Source organism: Equus przewalskii, chromosome 5 (genome assembly GCF_037783145.1).
Source record: "Equus przewalskii isolate Varuska chromosome 5, EquPr2, whole genome shotgun sequence".
In the NCBI taxonomy this organism is placed as follows: Eukaryota; Metazoa; Chordata; class Mammalia; order Perissodactyla; family Equidae; genus Equus; species Equus przewalskii.
Window position 1 is genome coordinate 8,668,401 of NC_091835.1, and position 24,771 is coordinate 8,693,171.

The 24,771-nt window shown below is 51.1% G+C and overlaps 4 protein-coding genes across 32 annotated transcripts in view; 2 read left to right on the forward strand and 2 right to left on the reverse strand.

The window, feature by feature from the left end:
- The window catches only part of ATG9A (autophagy related 9A), a 9,359-nt gene extending 6,060 nt beyond the window's left edge, over positions 1-3,299 (reverse strand). The window contains exons 1-5 of one of the 18 annotated variants that reach the window (XM_008529958.2): positions 2,948-3,299; positions 1,891-1,948; positions 1,361-1,492; positions 1,198-1,241; positions 604-668 (exon numbers count right to left, since the gene is read on the reverse strand). In XM_008529958.2, the coding sequence (XP_008528180.2) occupies positions 604-668; positions 1,198-1,241; positions 1,361-1,463 (212 nt within the window). In that variant the 5' untranslated portion in view covers positions 1,464-1,492; positions 1,891-1,948; positions 2,948-3,299. Of the gene's footprint in view, positions 1-603; positions 669-736; positions 1,242-1,360; positions 1,493-1,890; positions 1,949-2,485 lie in introns of all 18 variants that reach the window. The other 17 variants (XM_008529959.2, XM_070618337.1, XM_008529960.2 and 14 more) reach the window with 17 other exon arrangements.
- On the forward strand, positions 3,271-9,524 carry ANKZF1 (ankyrin repeat and zinc finger peptidyl tRNA hydrolase 1). Of its 2 annotated transcripts, none has more exons than XM_008529971.2 (14): positions 3,271-3,441; positions 3,706-3,883; positions 4,668-4,780; positions 4,998-5,100; positions 5,224-5,417; positions 5,825-5,937; positions 6,031-6,178; positions 6,462-6,690; positions 6,881-7,030; positions 7,663-8,146; positions 8,311-8,422; positions 8,554-8,721; positions 8,858-8,943; positions 9,172-9,524. In XM_008529971.2, the coding sequence occupies exons 2-14, from the start codon at positions 3,736-3,738 to the stop codon at positions 9,293-9,295; spliced, it is 2,172 nt and encodes a 723-aa protein (XP_008528193.1). In that variant the 5' UTR covers positions 3,271-3,441; positions 3,706-3,735; the 3' UTR covers positions 9,296-9,524. The 2 variants fall into 2 exon arrangements, with proteins under 2 accessions (XP_008528193.1, XP_070474459.1); XM_070618358.1 differs by having other exon boundaries at positions 3,305-3,411.
- Positions 7,557-20,184, reverse strand: GLB1L (galactosidase beta 1 like). 10 transcript variants are annotated; one of them, XM_070618350.1, is made up of 18 exons: positions 19,947-20,184; positions 18,619-18,745; positions 18,274-18,440; positions 17,867-18,017; positions 17,612-17,672; positions 12,847-12,941; positions 12,558-12,747; positions 12,427-12,485; positions 12,204-12,325; positions 12,053-12,093; positions 11,736-11,854; positions 11,340-11,414; positions 11,148-11,237; positions 10,893-11,006; positions 10,489-10,620; positions 10,042-10,257; positions 8,528-9,889; positions 7,557-8,427 (listed from the first exon to the last, which is right to left on the reverse strand). In XM_070618350.1, exons 1-17 carry the CDS (start codon positions 20,168-20,170, stop codon positions 9,620-9,622), a joined length of 2,253 nt encoding a protein of 750 aa, XP_070474451.1. In that variant the 5' UTR covers positions 20,171-20,184; the 3' UTR covers positions 7,557-8,427; positions 8,528-9,619. The 10 variants fall into 10 exon arrangements, with proteins under 10 accessions (XP_070474451.1, XP_070474452.1, XP_070474457.1 ...); XM_070618351.1 differs by having other exon boundaries at positions 12,573-12,747; positions 19,947-20,171; XM_070618356.1 differs by having other exon boundaries at positions 12,573-12,747; positions 18,619-18,931; positions 19,947-20,171.
- STK16 (serine/threonine kinase 16) lies at positions 20,142-23,603 on the forward strand. 2 transcript variants are annotated; one of them, XM_008529974.2, is made up of 8 exons: positions 20,142-20,239; positions 20,621-20,810; positions 21,392-21,611; positions 21,870-22,003; positions 22,171-22,291; positions 22,417-22,512; positions 22,910-23,031; positions 23,144-23,603. In XM_008529974.2, the coding sequence occupies exons 2-8, from the start codon at positions 20,725-20,727 to the stop codon at positions 23,280-23,282; spliced, it is 918 nt and encodes a 305-aa protein (XP_008528196.1). In that variant the 5' UTR covers positions 20,142-20,239; positions 20,621-20,724; the 3' UTR covers positions 23,283-23,603. The 2 variants fall into 2 exon arrangements, with proteins under 2 accessions (XP_008528196.1, XP_008528197.1); XM_008529975.2 differs by having other exon boundaries at positions 20,214-20,293.
- Positions 23,604-24,771: the final 1,168 nt, after the last annotated feature.

The following is a 24,771-nucleotide window of genomic DNA, read 5'->3' on the forward strand; positions in this document are numbered from 1 at the left end:
AGCTCCTATTTTTGCACTAGCCTCAGGTGCCACAGAATCAGCCTGCTTTCCTCCCCTCAGAGTAAGCTCTGCCACCACTCTCTCAAAGGCCTCGCGATTGTGGTCTCTGGTCCCCAGGCTCTGATTTCCTTTTGAGGTGGTAGTTAGAAGCCCTTTGGGATCTGGACTCTTTTCTTACTAAGGGGAGATTTCCCAACTCCTTCCCCTTTGGCGAGGCCACATGGCTCCCTCCTCTTAGAAGGATCCTTGCCCAGCAGCAGGCCTAAGGGACAACAGAGGCAGAACACAGACTTTTCTCAAGTAAGTGGCTGGCATCTCTGAGACCTCCTGACTGAATCAGGCCCATTCCTTTGGAGCTCTGATGAAAGGATCAAGTCTAAGTTCTCTTTGTGGAAGAGAGAGGACTTGGAAACCTTTCCTTATAAGGGAGAGAAAAAAAGGGGGGCTGTAAATTTTGGTGCCACACCCAGTCCCTGAACTATAAATGTCTGCAGAATTTTGAGCCTAGGACTGAGCTGCACTGGCAGGCAGGACCAGGGGGCTGAAGGACAGGAGACTGAGATGAATTCCTTCAACATATCACTTATCCCTTCTCATACTTACATGAGCTCAAAGATCTCTCCGATGAGCATACAAGTGAAGCCATTCTTCTGGTGTAGATTATAAACGTGTAATCGTTAAGAAAAAGTGGCTGGCAGAGACAGCAGTTAAGAGCACAGACTTTGATGTCACATACCTGAGCTTAAGTCCTGGCTTTATGATGTTCTGGCTGGGTGACTTTGGCCAAGTTACTTAACCTCTCTCAGCTTTTGTCTGCAGTGGTAATACTGGGAATAATGGCACCTGCCCCATAGGATGTTAGGTCTGAGATAATGCATATAAAGTATTTAACACAGAGCTGACACAGAACGAGTCAGAAGACATTAGTTATTACAGTTATTAGCATCCCATCAGAAAGGAGGATCACCCTTAGAGAGGCGCCTTATAACTTAATATCACAAAGTGCAAGGTACATAGCTCTTGGTAAATGTGGGGCATCATTATTTATAACGATCATTATTTCCCCAGCCTCTTTCAGGCTCAAGAAGAGTTCTACCCGCCTTCTAGGGAGAGTCAAACCCACCCCAACTTCCCATCAGGGGCCTGGCTTAGAGAGGGGCTAAAGATCTAGAGCTCCAACAGAGACATGAAGGATATTCGAGAGAAGAAGAGGTCAAGGTTTTCGATGTGGTGCCAAGGTGCTGTGGGCACAGGAGCAGAGATGTCAGGGCCCTTAAGAAATGTGAGCCCTTGCTCCTCAGTGTTCTCCCACCAACTCCCCCCCACGACCCAGCTCTGGCTGTCATGTCCAAGGACTCACACTTGCTCCCCTCAGGGACGTGCACCAACAGGTCCTCCTCCCCCGGGGGCGAATCACTGTAGGAGGCCTCTAGGCGCTGGTATTCAGTGTCAAACTGCGCCATCACCACCGCCCCCTGTCCACCTTGTCCACCTGCCGGGAATGAGGAAGAAACCCACGTTCAGACCCCAGTAGAGCTCATCAGCTGCCCTGCCTGAAGGAGTGAGCAAGAATCCTTGGGTTTGGTCTTCACTACCAGTCTGCTTGGCTCAAAGGCAGAGGAGGAGGAGTAACCAAGGAAAGCAGCAAGCTCAGGGTTTGGGAGGCCTTCACTGACCAATGAGGTCAGTCATTCCCAGAACCTTTAGGCCTTGCTGGCCTGAAGCCAGACTCTGCCCCTTTGAGGGGGGTGCTGTTTCATCTTCTATTCAATGGAGAGAAGGGGCCCTCCGCCTCCCCTCCAGGGTTTGGGAGAAACCCTGGTCTCCCCAAAGACTAGCAGTTTGGAAGCACTGTGTAAACCAAGGTTTGAGATAAGCACGTGGCCCTACCAGCTCCATGGACAGTGTCTGCTCCACTTCAGCCGTTGACGCCCTGGCTCTGCAGCTGCTGGAGGAGAAGGTGTCAGGCCCCAGAGAGCAGGAAGTGGGGAGAGAAAGAAACCCAACTCTCCCACCACCACCCCCCTGATCCTCCACTAAAGAGGAGGCCAAGCATGGGGCAGGGAGGCTGCAGTGGGGAAGAGGTACCCTTTCAACCTAGGGCTATGCCCACTTCCTCTGGTTGTATTATACAGGGCCACTCATCCAACTCTAGCATCCCAAGAAGTGGCTTACAGAACCTGTGAAGACTGAGTCAGTACAGGCCTGAGGGCTGGCCGCCCCTCTGGACTGTTTCTCCATTACCCCATGTCAGCCTCAGAAATTAAGCCTTTCAGGGTCCACAAAGCCCCAGACCCCAAACCAAGAGTCTTTTCTAAAGAGCATCTTTCTGGTCAACCCCTTCCTCTACTTCCCAAGCACCAAAGGCCCAGCAGGCAGGCATAGCTCCTGGATGGAACATCCCTAGTGGGTCAGTGTAGACCCAGATCCTGGGGGAATTGTGGGTTCCCTAAGTCCCTGGAGCCAGGGTCTGGGTGGCACTCACCCAGTCAGTGCAGACCCTAGGGCCGTGGAGTACATCCCAGCCTGGCCCCGGCGAGATTCCCTGGGTTGGTGAGAGCCCTGGGTCCAAAGGAGCTGACCAAGCCCTCAGGGAACTCACCCCTCACCGGGTCACTGTGGACCCTGGGCCCCTGGAGCCCGGGCCGGCCGGGCCTGGGCTCAGAGGCGCCTGCGGATGTTGGAGGAATGGAGCCAGCCCGACAGCCAATACCCCGGGTGGGCTGGGTTGCGTCCCCACACCCAGCCGCCACGACCCGAGCCCAGTGCGCCCTCTGGTAGGCCGGCCCCAGGCCAAGGGTTCGGCTCCCAACAGCGGACAGTCTCGTGCGCGGCCTCGCCGCCCGCGCGCGCCCCCGCCCGCGCGCCCCCGCTATCAAAACATTCGGGCGGCGAGCCTCCGCCCCGCCCGCGGCGCCCCTTCCCCCGTTAGCAGCTGCGAGCTCACTTAGGGCTCCGCGGGCAGCCCCGGCAGGCCCGGCCCAGGCCCTGGGATTCCAGTAGCTCGTCTCGCGTCTCCCCTCAGGAACGGTGACCTCGCTGATTCCAGGGGTTCCGTCGGCTCCGCTGGGCTCGGCCGGACCGAGCACTAGGCCGGGCGTCTGCCAGTCACTGTCACCCGCAGCTAGCCTGGCCAATGAGCAGAGGAGGTGGAGACAAGACGGCCAATTCTTGGCGTCGGGGGCGGGACTAAGGGCTGGAGGCGGGTCTTGGACAGCCAGAGGACCAATAGTACGCACTACGTGGGGTGGGGGCTCAGGTGCCGGCGACGCCGTTTGTCCTCTTTGCTGCTCCGTAGTGACGAGGTTGTTGTGGTGTTGCAGAAATCCCGGCTTCGAACTGTAGGCGTAAGCGCTGCTCGGCACCCCGGGACCTTTGGTGCAGCTTCCGAGGCGGAGGCGCGTCCACGCGGTATAGTCATTGCCGGAGCCCATCGCACGGGTAACGAGGAGCGGTCGTTTAGGGAACCTCAGTGATTTAAACTCTGTGGGACTCGATTAGGAAGCTGGATGCTCCCCATTTCACTCTTGTGTGGTCCGAAACTGGACGTTTGACAAAGCGGGCTGGGATCTCGGATTAACCCAGAGCAGACTCCTGGTGCCAGGGTGTCTTGCGGCGTGGGGGAGACCAAGTCAGGCAGGCAGGAGACGTGGCAGTAGGACCTCGCTTCTGGGAGCTCTGTTTCTTCCCTCCTTTCTGCTCCAGAAGCTGCTTCTAAGTAATTTCTGCTCAGCCATGTCTCCGGCTCCAGCTGCAGCCCAGCCTCCTGCGTCGGTCTCCCTGTTTGACCTGAGCATGGATGCTCCGATCCTTCAGGGCCTGAGCCTAGTGAGCCACGCTCCCGGGGAGGCCCTAGCCCAGGCTCTGCGGACTTCCTGTCCAGGTACCCGGGGAGGCTTGGTGTGGGCCCATGAGGAACATGACGGGGCTCTTTGGAGCTTATTGCTCTTCTAGGGAACACATTCTTATTGGTATTCCCCAGCTTAGGAGCCCTTGTTGACATGTCTTTCTACTGGATAACATTTATCTTAAATTCAGTTTCTGGGTTGTTCCCAGCACAGGCCCCTGAATTGTCTCCAAACAAGTTTCTTGCCATTGCTTATGTCTCGTCACATTACACCAGGGCTTGCAAAAGCACTTCAAAATTCCTAGATATATTTTCAAAATTCCTAGATATAAGTCTGAAATTAACTGGATTCCAATCAAATCATTCCTTCTTGCTGAATATAAAACAATTTCTTACTGATTTTGTACAACTTTAATTTGTCTCTGGCTATGTTGTTTTTGTACTTTTTGAAAACCAACTGCACACTGTGATTGGAAATGTAGGCTGAAAAGCTGGTATTTGGGAAGTGGTTTTTGCAGTTAAAAATAATTTTAACTTCACCAAAAAATATTTTCTACAGGATTCCTTTAAACAGTCCCTTTGGTTAATTTAAATACGTTTGATTTATATTCATTTTATGTACTTTTCAGAAGCATATTTATTGTACACAGTGACTGCTTGCCATTTTCTTCATGATTGCTAGATTATAAATTCCTTGAAGGCAAAGACATGCCATCTCTTCCTTTTGTATTCTCTGCTTTGTGTGTCAGACACTGAGTGTGATTCTGGTACTGTGGATTTCGACTTCCCTTCGATCTCTCAGTCTCCTCCCCTTATTTAGGTTCAAAGGAGAGAGGAAGCCCAGAAAAAAAATCACTCCAGGGTCCTCTGGATATTTCAGAGAAATTATTTTGTTCAACCTGTGAGCAGACCTTCCAGAACCACCAGGAACAGGTAAAAGACCAGGTGCAGGGCTAAATGGTGGAAGCAAAAGTAGAATGGTGGCTGAGGAGAGGTAGGCATTTGATTTGTCTGTAATTAATAAAGGTCCATGTTTTGATTAAGGCACTTAGTGTTACCCGGTCGTTCTTCCTGGTGTTCTGTTACTGGTCTTGGGTATCACAAAAGGCCAGGCTGGGCATATTTCCACTCCCTCTTTTCCTCCTACTAGAGGGAACATTATAAGCTTGACTGGCATCGGTTTAACCTAAAGCAACGTCTCAAGGACAAGCCTCTCCTGTCTGCCCTGGACTTTGAAAAGCAGAGTTCCACAGGTGATGACTGGTGGGAGACCTGTGTGGGAGTGGGACATGGGGGTGGAGGAAGGCCCCAGTGTAGGAACTTGAGGAGAGGTCAAAGATAGGCCACCAAACTTGTGTGTCACATGTTGTTCTCAGGAGATCTTTCCAGCATCTCAGGATCAGAAGACTCAGACTCAGCCAGTGAGGAGGACTTGCAGATACTAGCGGAAGAGAGGGCTGACTTTGAGAAGCCTAACAGACCCGGAGGCTTCCACCCGCATCGGATTCTTTTCCAAAATGCCCAGGGACAGTTTCTTTATGCCTATCGTTGTGTCCTAGGTCCTCGCCAGGCAAGTGATAGCACAGGTTGTGTGGGGAACTCCAGCCTTTTATACACTCGTTCTAGATTTCCCTGTAGCCTAGTCCATTTTTCACTCCTTCCCTTCCTTCCTGTTGGGTATGAGTATCAAACACCTGACAGGAGTTTTGGATTGAACTGGCCTGAATCCTGGAAAGATCAAGTGTAGTAATGGAATTAAGTTTGGAAACAGACCGATCTAGGTTTGAATTGTGGTTCTGTCACTTGATCTTGACTGCTTCTATGAGCCTCAAATTTCCTTATTTGTAAAATGGAGACGAGCTTCAGAGTGGTTATATTAAATGAGAGAACGCATGTGAAGCTCAGCACTGGCACTTGGTTTCTTGCTCTCAGTGGATGCCACAGATATGATATCTGTGCTGCTCCTCTGTCGTCCAGGTGCCCCCAGAAGAACCAGAACTGCTGCTACAGAACCTGCAAAGTGGAGGTCCTAGATCCTGCGTGGTGCTCATGGCTGCAGCTGGGCACTTTGCTGGTGCCATTTTCAAAGGGTGAGAGGGTGCTGCGTGGGGTGAGGATGGAGTGGATCCTGTTAGCCTGGGAGTACCAGCTGGTTTCCAGTACTGAGTCTGTGCTGTCTACAGAAGAGAAGTGGTGACACACAAAACCTTCCACCGCTACACAGTGCGGGCCAAGCGGGGCACGGCCCAGGGGCTTCGGGATGCCCGGGGTGGGGCTTCGCGCTCTGCTGGAGCCAACCTGAGGCGCTACAATGAAGCCACACTATATAAGGTGAGTTAGGTGTGCCAGATTGGGTGGTTCTCGAAGCCACACTTTTTTCTTTCTCAACTCATGAAATGTTCCAGTAGGGAGGTTGACTCCTATATCCTTCCAGTCTTCATTATTTCTGGGTAGACAAAGGTAGAATAGGAATGGATCCTCAGCAGTCTTAGTTCTCTCATTCTTCCTCCCTCTTATCTTCTACCTCTCCCTACACATGAACTCTGGGCCATTTTTTGGTTGGAGATTTAATAGCAACTGAAGATATGCAGGGCTGAGTTACTCTCTTCTCTAGGATGTTCGTGACCTGCTGGCAGGGCCAGACTGGGCTAAGGCACTGGGGGAGGCTGGGACAGTACTGCTGCGTGCCCCTCGCTCTGGCCGGTCCTTGTTCTTCGGAGGCCATGGGGCACCCCTGGAACGGGGGGATCCCCGACTTTGGGATATCCCCCTCGCTACCCGCAGACCCACCTTCCGAGAGCTACAGCGTGTGCTCCATAAGCTGACCACCTTGCATGTTTATGGTGAGTGTTTGGTCCTGATCCTCAGACTCCCAAGACCTTCCTGTACCTTCCAGCCCAAGCCTCAGGTTGTCACTTGTGCATCCAGATAATTTTCTAGCCCTTAGACTACAGCCTGATAGCATCTTCATTGAGAGAAACCTGGACTGGCTTCTCCTCAGCTAAACTTGAGAAACATCTTGTTTTCTGGCAGGAGAAGACCCCCGAGAGACAGTAAGGTTGGACTTAACTCAGACACACTGGAAGACAACGAAAGAGAAGAAGAAGGCTATTGAGGAAGAAAGAAAGGTCCCCAGTGATGAAAATGAGGCAGCTGGGCAGAATGAGGACGCTCCCAAACAAGGTTTGAGCACCATCTGGCAATTGTCAAATTTCTATCTGGGTCTGTCCTGGAAATGCAGTGGCAAATTCCCTACTCTCATAACTGACCCACTTCCCTATTTCTAGATGAGCTCTTACACAACACACACACACAGGTCTGTTAATAATGTGGGGTACGGGGTACCAGTTACTGAGACATGTTTAGTGACCTTTCCAAATCTCCTGTTACCTCTTTTGGTCATTGCTGTATCCCTAGTGCTTAGAAAAGTCTTAGCGTGAGTCTCACATAGTTTACCTGTCTTACTAGATGCTGTGCTTTTGGGCTAAGGGCTGTTTCCCTGGCTTCAGACATTTGGCCCGCATGACTGTCCTGCTCCCCTGCTTTCCTCTGTTGAGCACCATCCTGAGGCTGCTCACGGGGAATGCCCAGAGACTTGTCTCTGCTTAGCTCCTTCTGGGCCTGGGCTGAGAGCCTCATTTCTGCATATGATACCAGTGGCTTCACCTCTTGACGTGCTGTTTTATCTTGGGTGACAAAATACAAACAATTTCATTTCAAGACAATCTGGATTATCTCTTTATGTACATTCTTAAGCATCTGGGCAGCCTCTGCTTATTCATTAGATGAATCTAACATGTCAAATTTTTTCCTAGGTTCAGGGTCAGAGGGGGAGGACAGCTTCGACGTAGAGTTGGAGCTAGTAGAGTTGACACTGGCGACCCTGGATCTTCGTGAGTTTGATGTATTACCTAAGCAGAAGAGGAGAAAAAGGAACAAGAAGGAGAGAAGCCGAGACCTGGAGGCTGGGGCACTTAAGACTCTTCCCCAGCAACCTCTAGAAGATGAGGCCTCACAGTCAGCCCAGGCACATGCAGCCCCTTTGGGGCCTTCCCTGGATGAGGTCAAGGCCCGTGGTCAGCCAGAGCTCTGGGACTTGCTTCTAGCTGCCTGCCGAGCCGGAGATGTTGGAATGCTGAAGCTCCAGCTAGCTGCCAGCCCTGTAGACCCTGGAGTTCTGTCTCTGCTCAGTGCCCCCTTGGGCTCCAGTGGCTTCACCCTCCTGCATGCAGCAGCCGCAGCTGGGAGAGGTTCAGTGGTTCGCTTGCTGCTGGAGGCAGGTGCTGACCCCACTGTGCTGTAAGTAAGGGTCCTCATGCCGATCCCTTGTGGGGTAGAGAGAGGATGATCTGGAGGCTAATGTTGGCACTGGCTACTTGAAAGGATTCCCCTTGGTCTGGTTGGGTGATGTTGGGAGATGCAGGAGGCAGGTTGAAACCATTTTTTTGGGTTTTCGCACCTAGGGACTCCCAGGCCCGGCCACCATATACAGTTGCAGCTGACAGATCAACACGTAATGAGTTCCGAAGGTTCATGGAGAAGAATCCAGACGCTTATGATTACAACAAGGCTCAGGTCAGCTGGAAAAGGAAGAAGCAGAGTGGGAAGGCATCATAGATCCTGGCTAGATCGTTTCTACTTTCTTACAGTTTTACTAAGGATAGTGTGTATAGGTCTTACCTTACACTTTCCCGGGACTCCTCCAGGTGCCAGGGCCACTGACACCAGAAATGGAGGCACGGCAGGTGATGCGGAAAAGGGAGCAGAAGGCAGCCCGGCGGCAGCGAGAGGAACAGCAGAGGAAGCAGCGGGAGCAGGAGATGAGGGAGCAAGAAGAGCGGCGGCGCTTTGCCGCCCTCAGTGACCGAGAGAAGGTGAGGCTGCAGGCTCTCTCTTCCACAGCAAGACTTCCTTAGAGGTCTGCCCCTTCCCCAGTGTGCAGCCGTCACTTCTTGGGTACCCTCTCCACCACTGGGGCCTTGACCTTAACACAGCTTCTCTTCCCGTCAGAGAGCTCTGGCTGCAGAGCGCCGACTAGCTGCCCAGTTGGGAGCCCCTGGCCCTCAGATCCCTGACCCTGCAATCGTCAGTGTTCGGTATGTTGAGGGGGCAGGTGTGAGCGGGTAGACTGTAATGTCGTAGGGACCATTTGAGGCAAGTAGAATGAGAGCCTACACAGTACTCAGGAAGGCTTGTTGAGGGGATTTGAGATGTTCTGGGAACCTTTGGAGGGAAAACAGAAATGGCAGGAGGAGGGGTGGGGAGAGCTTGGATTGGAAAGTTTCTGGGGTACCTGGCCAGCCATTTTTCTTCCTCTTGTTCAGACGCTGCTGGAGCTGTGGGACCTCCCTCCAAGGCCTCATTCCCTTTCATTACCTCGACTTCTCTTTCTGCTCCACACGCTGCCTCCAGGATCATCGCCGTCAGGCTGGGAAGCCGTCTTCCTGAACTCTTACAGCTCTGTCTGGGGCCAGCTGTAGGCCCTGAGCAGGCACATTCACACTGGCCCTAGGTTTCTTCCTCCCCTCGAAACCAGAGAGTAGTATTTGGAAGACTAGGGAGAGGGCCATTCAGGAACCAGGGCAAAGACAGGGCCACAGAGGTATGTGGAGGTGCTACTGTCTCTGGAACTTTAATCACAATAAAGTTTGGCAAGGAAACTGCCCTTGTACTTACATTCAGGCCTGTGGCCTGTGGTTCCGTGTGGTCACTTTAGCCAGCACCAAGGGATCCTGCCCAGTCTGTGTCCCAGATCCAAGGGTTACCTCTCCCTCAGTGCCCACTTAGCTGCATTGGCTCAGGGTCACTTTGTACCTCAGCTGAGAGGGAATAGACATATGTCCTGTGCAAGGTGCTGTTGAGGATGGGCCTGTCCAGGAACTGGACTTGGGGCTGGGGCGGCGCATTTTCCAGCTCCAGCAATGTGATTTTGTTGAGGGCTCCCCTAGGATACAGCAGGGGTCTTGGCACGTAGAGGGTCTGTTGCGGCCCCCGCTTTGTCCAGTAGCGGCCCAAGTTAAACCCATTGATCCAGACTTGGCCCTGGGGAAGAGGGAGGAGAGAGGAAAATAAAGGGTCAGCTCTCGGGGGCAGAAATATCCCGTTTGGTTTCTAATCAGGAATAATCAGCCTCCTACAGGATTTTCCTCTCTTCCCACGCCACCCCCCACCCCAACCAGCATAGTCAGCAATACCTTGGTCCATCCAGGTAGATAGAGAAATGTGTCTCCACTTGAGCCTAAAATTGCAAACATTGTGGAGTAGAAGGTGGGGCCAGAGGGAGTTTGAGGATGTGACCTTTTCAGCAGCTGGAGGGGAAACCACCACTTTACAAGCTTATCAACTTTCAGAGGGAACATCAGCCACCTGGTAAGGATTGTTTGCCCCAGAACTGGTGGCTCTATGAGGCCCTGTGGAGAAGGCAAATGAGCATTCATCATTCACTAAGCTCTAAGTCTAGACTGTCCTTAAGCAAGCCCTGGGGTGCAGCTAGTGGCCATGTCTAGATGCCACAAGCCACTACTTTGTTACCTAACCCCTAAGGACATGACTCTTATTTATCTTTCATTAGACTCCTATCTTTCCAAGGGAGTTTGGCCAGTAAGAGCATGGGTGCAAGGGGGCTAGCAGAACTAGCTTACCTTGAAGTCACTGGTGTTCGACCCGAAACTGAGCCTCCCCATGCTCTCCAGCAAGACATCCAGTTTGGCCCCCACTTGCCCGGTCAAAAATAGTTTGTGTTTCATGTTTCGTTCCAAAACACCATGAAACACCTGTGGATAAGAGTATCTATGAGAGGCAGGACCCAGCATCTAGCTTGTGGCCACCACACAGGAAGCCAGGTTAGGATGCTTATTTGGAGGGCAAAGAGATTGTAGCCCTTCTGTCAGTTAGTCATACATTCTGGAACCTTATCCTTAGTTGAACCTTTCCTCATCCCAGCTTATCCCTGGACCCCTTGCAAATGTGAGCAGGCAATGGGAAAAGGTAGATATGGGGTCTTAAGGCTCAAGGGTGCTAGGCAGGAGAGGAAACTGGGGCTTACCCCATCCACCATCACGTAGGCACGGTCATGGACTCCATTGTTTGGCACCCAGAATCGTGTTGGCTCAGAAACAGTATTGCTCAGATAGGTCCGATACAACACAAAGCCATGGTCCTGGGTGGGGTAGAATGAGTAACTTAAGACAGACTGAGAGAGAAGAAAGCTGCTGTGCGGAAGATGCTGAGCTGAGGGAACCTGTGGCTACAGCTGTTGAAGAAGGTTGCCATACTCACAAGATGTGAGGTTATGCCTTACCTGCTTGACAGCCTCAAAGGTCATTGGCAAGATTGAATAGATGGGCCCTTGGGGGCATAGGTAGTTTAGGAAAGCCAGCAAATCCCCATCCTATTAGAATAAGGGAGAAGTATCAGAATTGAGGGCAGGACAGGCTGGGCTATTTAGAGAATAAAAGGAGTAGAATCAGAGAAAAGATGGGGAGGAGCTTACCAGGTGCAGTGTCAAAGGTCCGAGCATCATCTTGGGGCTGGGCGGAGGTAAAGGTCCCAAGGGAATTTCCTGGAACTGAGCCCAAATTCTCTCAGGAGCCATAAGAAAACCAAATGAACAACCCCTATTCCAAGATCCTAGCTCAGGGTTCTTAACCTGGGTTCCAGGTAAAAGCTTCAGGGGATGCTGAAGATCCAGTCATTTTGTATATAACTTGTGTGTATCTCCCCAGGTACTCCCATTTGGGAGGGTGAGAAATGCTTCCATGGGATGCTTGGAGAGCTCTGTGGCCCCAACCACCACCACTGATTTATGGGATCCCTTTACAAACAGTTTGGGCACTCCCTTCCCCAAAATTAATAAAAGCCTTTGGCGCTTAGTCAAGTGGTAGGGCACCTTGCTGATGACATCTCGAAGAGCAAAAAGCTTAGGTGTGGGGTCCCCGGCTTCAGATATGGGTGCATCATAGTCATAGCTGGTGGTAATTGGAAGAAAGCGTCCCTTCTCATCAGCACCTGGGGTCAAACCAATTTAATTAATTCAATATATCTTTTGGATGACAGACACTAAGCAAAGAAATTCATACAGAGAATTCTGCCATCAGAGGGAGCAGTGGTGGCCATATCCAGCTTCTAGACATCCTAATCTACCAGCTCTCAAATTCTGATTCTTGCTACTTCCCTGCTTCCACCCCAGGGACTATCTGGACTCACCATTCCAGTATCCAAAGTTGGTACCTCCATGGAACATGTACCTGAAGTGGGGGAGGGTGGGAGGAAAGGTAATAGCTGACCCACTGAATCTTAAGTTTCATCCCCAACACCCAGTTAACAGATTCATGTTGGCCCCAGTGTCTCCAGTTACATGTTCACACTGGCTCCCAACTTCAGCATGTTCTCTAGTCCATTGGTTACAGAATGAACGGACCGTGTGGAGTGATTCTGGCCCCAGTAATCCAGCCAGCCTGTGTAGTACTCAGAGTTCACCTAGCGTGTAAAGTGAAAGGAACCGTGAGTGAGATGGGAGGTGAGCATGACCCATCCCAATCCTGCCTCTCGCTTTGATTGCCCTCCCTCTGGCTCCTCACCAGTGGCCCATGGGGTTCATAATTCCGAAGCAGGGTAAAGATTTTGGTCATGTTGTCAGCTGCAGAGAGGAGGCAAAGGTGAAAGATAAACATCATAGCAGAGGGGCCTCCTCCCCAACTCCACTCCTCACCCTTGCTCAGGAGACCTGGGCCAAAGTCTACAGTGGTATAGAGTCCCTCGAGGGAGCCACATTTGAGTCCCTCAGGCCCATCTGTGGTGAAGAGCAAGATCTCGTCTCCTAGTATTGCACGGAAGAGCCCAGCCAGGTGCCTCATGTAGTTGAAGTCACAGGCCCGGTAGCTACCATATTCATTTTCCACCTGCCAGGGGACAGGAGAAGCGGAGCTCAGCTATGAGGTGGAGAAGGTTCAGGACCCCGGCACCTCCTTTCCCTTGCCCAGTCAACTTTCCACTTGTACCTGAATGCTGATGATGTTGCCCCCATTGTGATAGAGCCATGGATGTATCTTGGGCAGCAAGACCTTGAACCAGGAGTCCACTGCAGCAAGGAAGTCTAAAGGAAGGAGCAGTGCTCTGCTCATTAGGGTACCACCACCTCCGGAGCCCCCACCGCAAGCATCAGTGCTAGCAGTTTCAGTGCTGCCTGAACTCAGGGCTGCAGTTTGCATCCAACTTGTCCCCAACTAAATCTGGGAGCAGTTACTCTTGTCAGAAGAAACTCTCAACCCTAAGCACTTATATTTTTGCACGGCAATGAAATTGGAGCATAGGAAACCTTAAAGTTGTATTTCTTGTAAATTTATTTTTTAAATGTAAGAAAAATGTTAAGTACATCATATAGAGCTATTATTAGATAATCAATAAATACTTGAGATTGTGCTGAAGTAGCATGGGAATTCAGAGAAATGTAGAATGTCTCACCTGTACCCTGCTATAACTGACAGTCCAGATGACTGAAGCTGTCAAGTGAAAGATTATTATAACAGGTATTGTGCCTTAAATTCTCAACTCCTATTTGTGATTTTTTTTTTTTTTTGAGGAAGATCAGCCCTGAGCTAACTACTGCCAATCCTCCTCTTTTTGCTGAGGAAGACTGGCCCTGAGCTAACATCCGTGCCCATCTTCCTCTACTTTACACGTGGGATGCCTACCACAGCATGACGTGCCAAGCGGTGCCATGTCCGCACCCGGGATCCGAACTGGCGAACCCTGGGCCGCCAAGAAGTGGAACATGCGAACTTAACCTCTGCGCCACCAGGCTGGCCCCCCTATTTGTGATTTTTGTGGATTCACCCTCAGGGTCTTCCTGCAAGTTACTACCTCTGCCTGACACTGTCTCCCTGCCCTCCTTCCTGGCCAACTCCAACTCAGGTGTCAGGTCTTAACTCGTATTTCACTTCCTCGAGAACACCTTTGCTATTCCAGATTAGGGTAGATCCCCCTGTTACACACTCTCGCATCACCTCATACTCCTCTTTCAAGCACTTGACAGATTACAATGAAGCATTTCTTTCTGTAATTGCTTCCTGCTGGTCTCCCCCACCAGTGAGCAGGAAGCTTGTCTGTCAGGTTCACTTGCTACATCGCTATCACTGAGGACGATGCCTAGCAGAGAGCAGCCTCTCCAAGGCGAGTTCAGTGAAAGATATTTTGGAGGATATTTTCATATTCTTAAAACATTTAATTCTTTTACATTTTGTGTTCTGTATAAAGGAGGCCTAGGTTTTATTGCCTCCTTTAATCCAAGCATACATTAAATCTCATTCAGCAAATATCTATGGTTGCTGACCATGCACCAAGCACTGTTCCAGGTGTTAGGGATACAAAATAGAACAAAACAGACAAAAATCTCTGCCATCATGGAATTTCCTTTCCAGTGAGGGAGGCAGATGATAAATTAAATAAAGATGGTGAGTTAATGCCAAGGAGACAAATAAAGCTGGGAAGGAAGATATAAACTGGTGGGTAGGGGAGCTTAAATTTTAGAGCATGGCCCAGGGAACGCCTCCTGGAGAAGGAGATTCTGCAGGAAGACAGAGGGAGCACCTCATGCAAAGCAGGAATGTGCCTGGTGGGTTTGAAGAACAGCAATGAGGCCAGTGAACAATGAGGAGGAGAACAGATGTCAGGGAGGTGACCGGCCAAGTGGGAGGACTTAGTAGACCATTTTAAGGAATCCATGGTTCATATTCTGAATGAGAACCTTTTGCAGAGGTTTAAGCAGAGAAATGACATGATCTGAGATATATATAATTAAACTTCTATTTTAACAGGATCCCCCTGGCCGCTGTATTGAGAATAGACTACATGGGCGAGGGGCAAAGAAGGGCAACCAGTTGGGAAACTATTAAAATAATCTGGCCAACGGGCTGGCCCGGGTGCATAGTGGTTTAAGTTCACGCCCTCCACTTCAGTGGCCCGAGGCTCGCAGGTTTGGATCCTGGGTGCGGACCTACACACCACTCATCAAGCCATGCTATGGCAGCATCCTACATACAAAATAGAGGAAGACTGGCACAGGTGTTAGCTCAGGGCGAATCTTACTCACCAAAAAATAAATAAATAATAATCCAGCTGAGAGGTGGTTTGGACCAGGAAGGTGGCAGTGGGGGTGATGAAAAGTAGTTGAATTCAAAATATTTTGAGGGTAAAGCTGACAGGATTTTCTGATAGAATGAATATGGGGTGTGAAAGGCATGAAACATACCATAGTGTTTAGCCTGATGAGTTGGAAAATGGAGTTGCCATTAACTGACATGGGGAGATTGCAGGAATTGCTGATTTGGGAGGCAATACCAGGAGTTTAGCTATATCACTATGCCCTTTATTTATTTATTTATTTTTATTTATTTATTTGGTGAAGAAGACTGGCCCTGAGCTAACATCTGTGCCAATCTTCCTCTATTTTTATGTGGGATGCCACCACAGCATGGCTTGGTGAGTAGTGTGCAGGTCCACGCCAGGGATCCAAACCGCAAACCCCAGGCCGCCAAAGCAGAGCCTGCGAACTTAACCACTGCACCACCGGGTTGGCCCCTCATTAAGCCTTTTAGATCTCCAAAGGCAGAAGTCAAGCAGGCAGCTGGATATACGTCTTTGGAGGCCAAGGGATGGTCCTGACTGGAGATACATATTTCAGAGTTATTAGCTACTGGGTGGAATTTAAAGCCATGAGAATGGATGAGATCATCTAGGGAGTGAACATAGAAAAGAGAAGTGTCCAAGGACTGAGCCCCAAAACACTCCAGCATTTAGCAGAAAGGGAACTAGAGAAGCAGCAGGAAGAGACAGAGCAGGAGTGGTCAGAAAGATTGTGGGGGCAGGGGCAAGGACCAGGTAAGTGTTGTGTCATGGAAGCTGAGAGAAAAGTGTATTTCAAAGGACAGAGTGATCAAGTGTGCCAAATACTGCCTGTATGTCAAGGAGGACAAGGCCTAAGAAATCACCATGGATTTAGCAATGAAGAGGTCGCTAGTTTTCTTGAGAAAAACAAAGATTGTATGTTGGTGTTCTATTGATACTTTATCATTTTAAATGTATTTCATGGTCAACTGAGTTTGGGAAGTGCTACAGGGGGCATAAAGCTCTCCAGCACCCTAAGAAGTGGAGCAGTCCCTAGCAGCTACAGGGCATTAATCAGAGTAATCTTTTTTTTTTTGAGGAAGATTAGCCCTGAGCTAACTACTGCCAATGCTCCTCTTTTCTTGCTGAGGAAGACTGGCCCTGAGCTAACATCCATGCCCATCTTCCTCTACTTTATATGTGGGACGCCTGCCACAGCATGACTTGCCAAGCAGTACCATGTCTGCATCCGGGATCGGAACCGGCAAACCCCGGGCCGCCGAAGCGGAATGTGCTCACTTAACCACTGCGCCACTGGGCCAGCCCAAGAGTAATCTTTTTAAAATGAATAAATCAGATAAAATTATTTCCTTGCTCTAATGACTTCCTATTTGCACCTGAAATGAAATCCAAACTCCTTGAAATATTGGGCATCTCAGAGCTTAATCTTGAGTTCTCATCCTTTCTTTCTCTATGCTCTTTCCCCAGGTGATGTCCCAATACCCTTGGATGTAAACGCCATATTTAGCCTGATGACTCCCAGATTTATATCTCTAGCTCAGAGCTCTCCCAAGCCCCACACTCACACATCCTATTGCTTACTTAATATCCTCACTTGAGTGTGATACGATAAAAATTTTACATGACCAGAAGTATTGCTTTTCCCTCCAAAAGTTGTCCCATTGCCACCCCTAGTCTTCTTTATCTTCCCTGTGTCAGTAAATGACACCACCATCTTGACTGGCCAGAAATTTGAATCCTTTCTTTGCAGACCCTACCCACACTGTCCCCACCTGTTCCCATCAAAATCTATCAACAAATCCTGGTGATTTTTTTTCTCTAACCTATATCTCAATTCTGCCCTCTTCTTTCCATTTCCACCACTATCACCCTAGTCAGGAGCCATCATCTCTCTCCTCAACCACTACAGCCATCGCCTCCCAATTAGATTCTCCACCTCCACTCTCGTTCCCCTCAATCCACTCTCCACGTCCAGGCTAAAGTAACCTGAAAACAAACCTGATATGTCTGGTTATACTCTTTCAATGGCTTTCTACTGTGCTTAGAATGAAATGCAAACTCCTCACAATGGCCTACAAGGTCCCATGTTAACAGTCCCTATCTATCTCCAATTTCATGTCGTACTGCTCTCTGCTTTATCCACTATACTCTAGCCATGCTGGCCTCAACCATGCCATGTTCTTTCCCATCTCTGGGCCTTAGAATATACCATTCCCTCTACCTGCTCGTTCTCGCCTCACTCTTCACATGACCAGAGCTTTCTCTTCCCTGGAGTCAAGTGAAATGTCACCTTCTCAGAAAAGCCTTTTCTCACCTCCCTCCCTAAAAGAGGCCCACTCTGTTATTCACGATCTCAACTCTTTGTCTATTTTCTTGTGTGGTATCTTTAGAGCTTGCGATAATCTTAGAGGTTTTTGGGTTTTTTTAAGAATCTGTTTCTTTCACTATAAGCTTCACTGCACAGGGACTGGGTCTGTCTGGTCCTCCAGTTTCTAGCATCCTACTGGGCATGAAGGACACACTCAATAAATATTCGAATGAATGATCTCCAACTTGGGGATCCTTTTGTTTTGGGCACCCAAATGACTCATTTTCTTGTTGTTTGCTTTTTTCTGTGTTACATCTTTTGTCTCAACTCACCTGGATCTGAGGTTCTCAAATGAATTTTAGGTTTTCGAAGCAACCAGGCTGGGAGACCCCCCTGAGACAAACATAAAGACAATAAAGCAGCATTTAGGTTTTGTTGTTTGGGAGTGGAGCAGGGAAGAGAGGGAAGAGAAGAAGAGAGGAAGTTGCGTAGAGGGCTGGAAGTGGCCGGAGAACGTGGGCAGATGGGTGTAGTCTAGGATCCGCACATGGTTGGCTGTGGCTCTATTCCTTCTCCAACTAACTCACCATATCCCACTCTGCACAGATGTAAGGTCCTGGTCTCAGTATGACCAACAGGTTCGCTATAGCTGCCTCATTCAGAAATGCAATGAGGTCCCGGCTGCCATGAAAGTTATAGACCCCAGGCTCTGGCTCATGGTAGTTCCAGGGCACATAACTGAGAAAGGAAGAGGTTAACAGGGCCCACGGTGGTAGGGAAGTGCCAGGGAGGCCCAAGGGCTCAGGCTTTGCAGGGAACCTCTGGGAAGCTGTTGGAAGGAGGTCCCTCGGCCCTTTCCCACACTTGGCCTGGAAGCCCTGGAGCTTTAATCCCTCCTCATACCCAGCCAGTCTTCCTGTCCCGACCCCCTTCTTCCAGGGGTAGTAGGAAGAGTCAATCCCACCCCTCCATGGCTCTCAGGAGCACTTCTTACAACTGCACAGCGTTGAGGCCACTCATTCGCATCTTGAAAAGCCGGTCTGCCCAAAGCACCCGCGGTACCCGAAAGTAGTGCAGGCTGCCAGACACGTAGCGGAACGGGACCCCATCCAGGAGGAATCTGTCATTATCCCGATCCACTACGAACGACCGAGTGTCTGCCTGCAAAGGGAGAGACCATGCTCAGCAGAGGTCTGGAGTTGGGGGTCAGCATCTGCCAAGAGCAGAGAAGATGGAACTAGCCCTGCCCATTGTTTTATGTTCACTTTCTTTCTCTCCTCTGCCAGATCCGATCCCACCTCACCGCACCCAGCCAGCCGGTTCAATCCTCTCATCTTACCTGGGGCAGAAGCAGCGTCAGGAGCGGCAGCAGCAGGGAGGGAAGGCAGGGCGGCTTCTTGGGAGCCATGGCGCTTACAGGGGTCCTGTAGTCAGAGACTGCGGTCCGGCGGTCACGTGGTGGATTCCTGGGAGGGAACTTGAGCGAGCAAGGGGGCGGAGACCACCTCAAATTGCCAGGCAATTAGCCTGGACTTTGTCTCCAGCCTGCAGCCACCCGCGACTCTACTAGTGTGTAAAATCCTCTATATCTTGAACCAGCTTCATCAGCGTCACCTGGGAGCTTGTTAGAAATGCAGAGTCCTACCTCAGACCTATAGAATCAGAATTTGTATTTTAACAAGATTCCTGGGCGACCCTACGCACATTCAAGATTGAGAAGCAGTGCTCTACTAGGCTGAGCTCCCTGAGGATAGGGAGTGCCTTGTCCCTTGAATCCTCAACTTCTAGCCCAGGGCCAGGCAGGTTAAATATAGATGAATGTCAGAATAAGGGGGCTAAAACAGGTTCAGAACCAAGGGAAATTGTAGGAAGAAATTCCCAGTGATGTGAAGTGGGCAGCGGGGGGGCAGGGGGCAGAGGGATGTAGCAGGTTACAAAAGGGATCTTTTTCCTAGAGAGCCCTGTTTCAGTAAAAGAGAACATCTAGCCCATTCCATCTTCTTTGGAAGTGCCCCCCTCTTCCAATTTATCCCTGACTGCCTGGGCAAGAGATATCAAGGACAACTGCCTGGTGCCAAGGCTTGGGAATTTGCCAATTTCCATGACCTCCTGCCTTCACAGTCCCAAGCCTGGGATGTGAGGACCAGGGCAATAATAATTATTATTTCTGTTTATTGACACTTACTGAGAGCTGTGTGTCAGATATTGTGCTAAGCACTTTACATCTCATTTAATCTTCAAATAACTCCACGAGGTAGATAATTATCATTCCCATTTTACAGATGAGGAACCTGAGGGTCGGAAATATTAAGTAGCCTGTCCAAGGTCACACAACTACTTTAGTAGAGCTGGGATTTGAACTAGGCAGTCTGATCTCACTGTTCATGCACTTAATCTTAGGTACTATTATACCTATTTTATAGTTAGGGAAAGTGAGGCTCCCAGAGGTTACGTAACTTGTCCGAGGTCACACAGCTAGTAGGCTGTTAAGACTGGATTTAGACCCTAGTCTGGTTCAAGAGCCTGAGCTCTTAACCACTGAGGTTAGGGTAGTGGGATACAGGTCAGAGCCTCCAAGGTTATATTGATCAGAGCTCCAGGGGTCCAGGCGGCCAGTACCCGCCCCTCCTTGCATCCTCCAGCGCGCCCAAGGATGAAGCCTCCTACCTCCGGCATTGGGAGATGCAGGTCCTGGGGGCCTCGGGCCGAGCCCGGCTTTGCTCCCCTTTGGCGTAGGTGTCTGCGTCTTGATCCCTACTGAAGGCCAGGTGTGGGACCCTCTGCGGGTCCTGGGACCCGTCCTTCTGCAGGCCTAGCCAGCCCCGGACCTGCCAGCTCCACGCCCAGACATCCTCCGGATGCCGGCGCGTTGCTAGGATACCGCGGGCCATTGCGCCAGCGCGGACTGATGACGTAACCGCTGCTTCCGGTCCCTGGTGCTTCCCTGCGGCCCGAGCCCGGTCAGTAGGCAGTCTGGGCTGGCTAACCCCGAACCCTGTGCGCCGAGGCTGGGGGTGGGTTCTGCAAGGGGTGGGTTCTGCAAGGGGTGGGCCCGAGCCTCGCTCCACCTTCCCCCGGAACTACCCTCTGCCCTATCTTTGCGGCCCGACGGGCGTGGGAGCCGGGCCGCCCGAAGGTGGGCTGGTAGTGGAGGAACCGGTCAGGTAGTCGCTGTGTGGCCTGAGGCTTTAAGGCGCCTGACCCCGGGCTTCTTGGAGCTGGCGTCGCCAGGACCCGTTTTCTCTAAGTTCCGAGACCTGGGCCTGAGCTCTCCACATTGAGACCTCAGGGGTCGTCTGGATTGTGCGCGACCCTCTACCCTGCCGGTTTTTTCCTTCCAGCATGATCCACTGGGCCTCCAGGGCATCGCCTGGAGGAGCCCACTCAACGTGGACGCACCCTTTGGCAGCCTCAGACCGGCTTTGAGGAGGATGACTGAGACACTATGGGCCACGCGCTGTGTGTCTGCTCTCGGGGAACTGTCATCATTGACAATAAGCGCTACCTCTTCATCCAGAAACTAGGGGAGGGGTGAGTGTTTGGAAAGTGCTTAGCTGGTCCCCAGGGTGATGGTGATTGAAGGACAGCAGTCTGCACATGATAGGGGCACAAAGGTTTTCTCCTCTAACCTATTCTTTAACTCACCTGACAGAGCCTAGCCACGTGGTAGTCAAGAAAGTGGATTCTGGAGCCAGACCTCCTAGATCCACCTTGTGTGACCTTGATAAACCATGGTTTCTTCATCTGCTTAGCGGAGAGAATTATCTTGTCACTGATGGAACTGTGAGATTTAAATGAGATAATGCATATAAAATGGCTCGCCTAGTGCCTGGTTCAGAGCACTTGATAAAGGTTGACTGTTACTTATTTAATATTTTATTGAGCATCTGTCATGTGCAGAGCACTGTGTTAGGACCATAGGACCTCAGGGATTACTGTGTTCCTGCTCTTGAGCTCAGAGTGTAATAATCTTAAGATGTCTCTTAGAGCCACATTTAGGGAGGGTTTCTACTAATTGGGGAAGGCACCCGCCTCTTCTCCTAGGGACTTCCTCTGAGTCCAAGCAGTGTGGGAGGTGACTTTGGTCCTTCACTGACCCCTTTGGCCCACAGTGGGTTCAGCTATGTGGACCTAGTGGAGGGGTTACATGATGGACACTTCTACGCCCTGAAGCGAATCCTGTGTCACGAGCAGCAGGACCGGGAAGATGCCCAACGAGAAGCAGACATGCATCGCCTCTTCCATCACCCCAACATCCTTCGCCTTGTGGCTTATTGTCTGAAGGAGCGGGGCGCTAAACATGAGGCCTGGCTGCTGCTACCTTTCTTCAAGGTCAGAAAGTCTCCTGGCTACAGAGGGGGTTCCAGCAGAGCCAAGGACCAAGGGCTGTGGGAGCAGGCGAGCTTTTTAGGAAGCAGAGGCTGTGTCCTGGGTTTGACCACTTCAGATTTGGGGTTCAGAGGAACCCTAGTGGGACTGTGGGGTGTGTGTGGTGAAAGGGTTGATAGGCTTTTAACATAGGGAAGGGATCGGGCTCAGTGAGCAGAGACTTGAAACACAGCTCCAGCTGTGGGGAAACTTGTGTTGCAGAGAGGTACACTATGGACTGAGATAGAACGGCTCAAGGACAAAGGTAACTTTTTGACTCAAGATCAAATCCTTCAGCTGCTGCTGGGTATCTGCAGAGGACTTGAGGCCATTCACGCCAAGGGTTATGCCCACAGGTCAGTGCGAGGGCCCTGTGTACTTGCTGAGACAGAAGGAAGAGCCTCTCCAAGAGAAATGAGAGGTCTCTGCTCTCTTCCCAAGGAACAGCCCCATGATTCTTGCCCCCTGGGATTTCAGCCTCCCTGTCCAGGGATACTCATGGGTCATTTCCACTTCCCTCCAGGGACCTGAAGCCCACGAATATCTTGCTTGGAGATGAGGGGCAGCCGGTTTTAATGGACTTGGGTTCCATGAATCAAGCATGCATCCACGTGGAGGGCTCCCGCCAGGCTCTGGCCCTGCAGGTGAGAGTCTCCAGGTTCCTTTGCCCACCTGTTCCCCATTCTTGACCTCTTCTGGTGCAGGCCCCAATTTGGTCACATGACCATGACCTGTACCCCACTTTTGAGCTCTGGGGCCACTGTTCCAGGACTGGGCAGCTCAGCGGTGCACCATCTCCTACCGGGCCCCGGAGCTCTTCTCCGTGCAGAGCCACTGTGTCATCGATGAGCGGACTGATGTCTGGGTGAGGAGCGTGTGGGTGGGAATCTGGGTAGGGAGGAATGCTGCTCTGCACCTTTTGTCGGGGAGAGGAGCAGGTCTTTGGTTGCTAGTGCATGGGGCCCCAGGCACCATGTATGTCCACATCCCCCTCCGCTTCCTTCCTGGGAACTGTCACTGTACTCAACTGCTCAGGAAGTGGTAAAATCCCGGGGTACAGTTAAATGTCAGGGCTGAAGGCTGTGACTAAGCAAGGGGTGCAAAGGCCTCCAGCTCACCAGCAGTTTCTTTGGGCCCTGATGGTGCCACATGGCTAAGGTCAATATATACATTTGAGCTTATGTAGTCTCCTTTCACTACAGAATTAAGAGGAGAGGTATCTCCATTGGTCCTCTTCCTAGGAATAACCAAATTATGCTCAGTCCCTAGGCTGCGTGTTATATGCCATGATGTTTGGGGAAGGCCCTTATGACATGGTGTTCCAGAAAGGTGACAGTGTGGCCCTTGCTGTGCAGAACCAACTGAACATCCCGCAGAGCCCCAGGTGAGCAGTTACAGGGGCACCAAGCATTTCAGACTCCTGCCTGACATTCACGGAGTTGGAGCCATAGCACAGGGGACGTGTGCCCTGCAGTCACCCTGCCCTCCTCCCACAGGCATTCTGCAGCAATGCGGCAGCTGCTGGCTTCAATGATGACTGTGGACCCGCAGCAGCGCCCTCACATTCCTCTCCTCCTAAGTCAGTTGGAGGCACTGCAACCCTCAGCTCCGGGCCAGCACACTACCCAAATCTGAATAAACCAGTGGCCACATTGAGAAGGTGGCCCCTGTGCCTTGGAAAGAGGCCCCTATCCTTCATTGCCATCTGTCCACTCTATCCAGGACTGCTCTCTTATAGTTGGGGGCAGCTCAGTCTTCTGTCTCTGCTTCTGCTGTTACCCCAAGAGCAACAACTGAACAGGGGGCCTGACTGAGCTGGGGTAGGAAGGGGGGATGGGAAAAGGGAAACTGATAGAATCTGTCAAGGCTCTCAACAGGACTGCTGAGCTTCCATCATGTCTGCTCCAACTCTGGGAGCAGGAGAATGTATTAATAAAGTGAAAACAGCTTGGTGTAGATCTTAGTCTCATTATTCCTGCAGTGAGAGAAGAGGTACAAGGGGCCCAGAGTCTGGTTGTCATTTCCAGGGGAGCAGCCTGGGAAGAGGGACTGGCATAGAGTCAGGAATGGCATGGCCATCATTCCACATCAGCAGGCAGGCATCCTTACCTTAGAGCTGGCTGGTTGGCGGTGGGCAGTTCTAGTTTGTCTTAGTCAAAAACTTAAAGCTGCTCTGGCTCAAGCTGGCTTCTATGCCAAGAACTGGGACCAGAGCCCCCTAAAAGCACCCTCAACCCATTCTTTCCTTCCTTCAGTCCCAGGGGTGGGTAGCTTAGTCAAAGCAGCCCAGCCGGTTTGCCAGGCAAGGGCTTCTGGGTGGGGACACCTGAGGAAGCTTTGGGACAGCTACGTATGCAATAGGTCTCCCAGCCTTAGCCTGGGGGCAAGAGGAGTGGAGGTGGCAGCCATTTTGGCCCAGTCTCACCCAGATGGTTCTAGCTCACACATGGTTAATGATTAATGAGGCCAGTGTGGTGTGGCAGTATCCAGCTGCCACTTCCTGCCTACTCTGCTGAGTAAACAGGGGCCCTGCCTTTGCTGGGCTTGAAACCTGTTCCCCAGGGAAGGGCACTGCGTCCCTGAATCACCAGGGAGGGGAGGCAAGGGCAAGGTTGGCATCTCCTGCTCCTGAGATTGAAGCTTCTTCCCCCAGCTGTGCACACCCCCACATGCTGATGTCAGTGTGGGCCCTGGGGTGCCTATTAGCAAAGTTGAGATTTTCCCCAGGGTCCTGGCAGGAGGCTCCCACCACCTACGCCGAGGCTGAGGGCAGAAAGAAAGCACAGACAGAGGGGAGACAACCTGACTTTTAATGGCACAGCCCTAGGCCCCAGCAAAGCGGCAAGGCAGACAGTAAGCTATGCAAAGCTGCTGGGAGGTGCGGTGACACACACAACTCGAGGAGATTGCCCTTGTTCCCTCCCATCCCCCAAGCTTATGACTAGGCTCCGTGCCCAGGAACTCTGGCCAGCTCAGCCCCACTCCCAAGCCCTCATCACACACAGAGGTGTCTGGGCCAAGCTTGTTCCCAGAGTCAGTGAATGTAGAAGCTGCAGCAGAATAGGGTAGCAGTCTAACTCTCAAATACAGAAAGTGCTGGACTTTCACTCCTACTTGGAAAGGA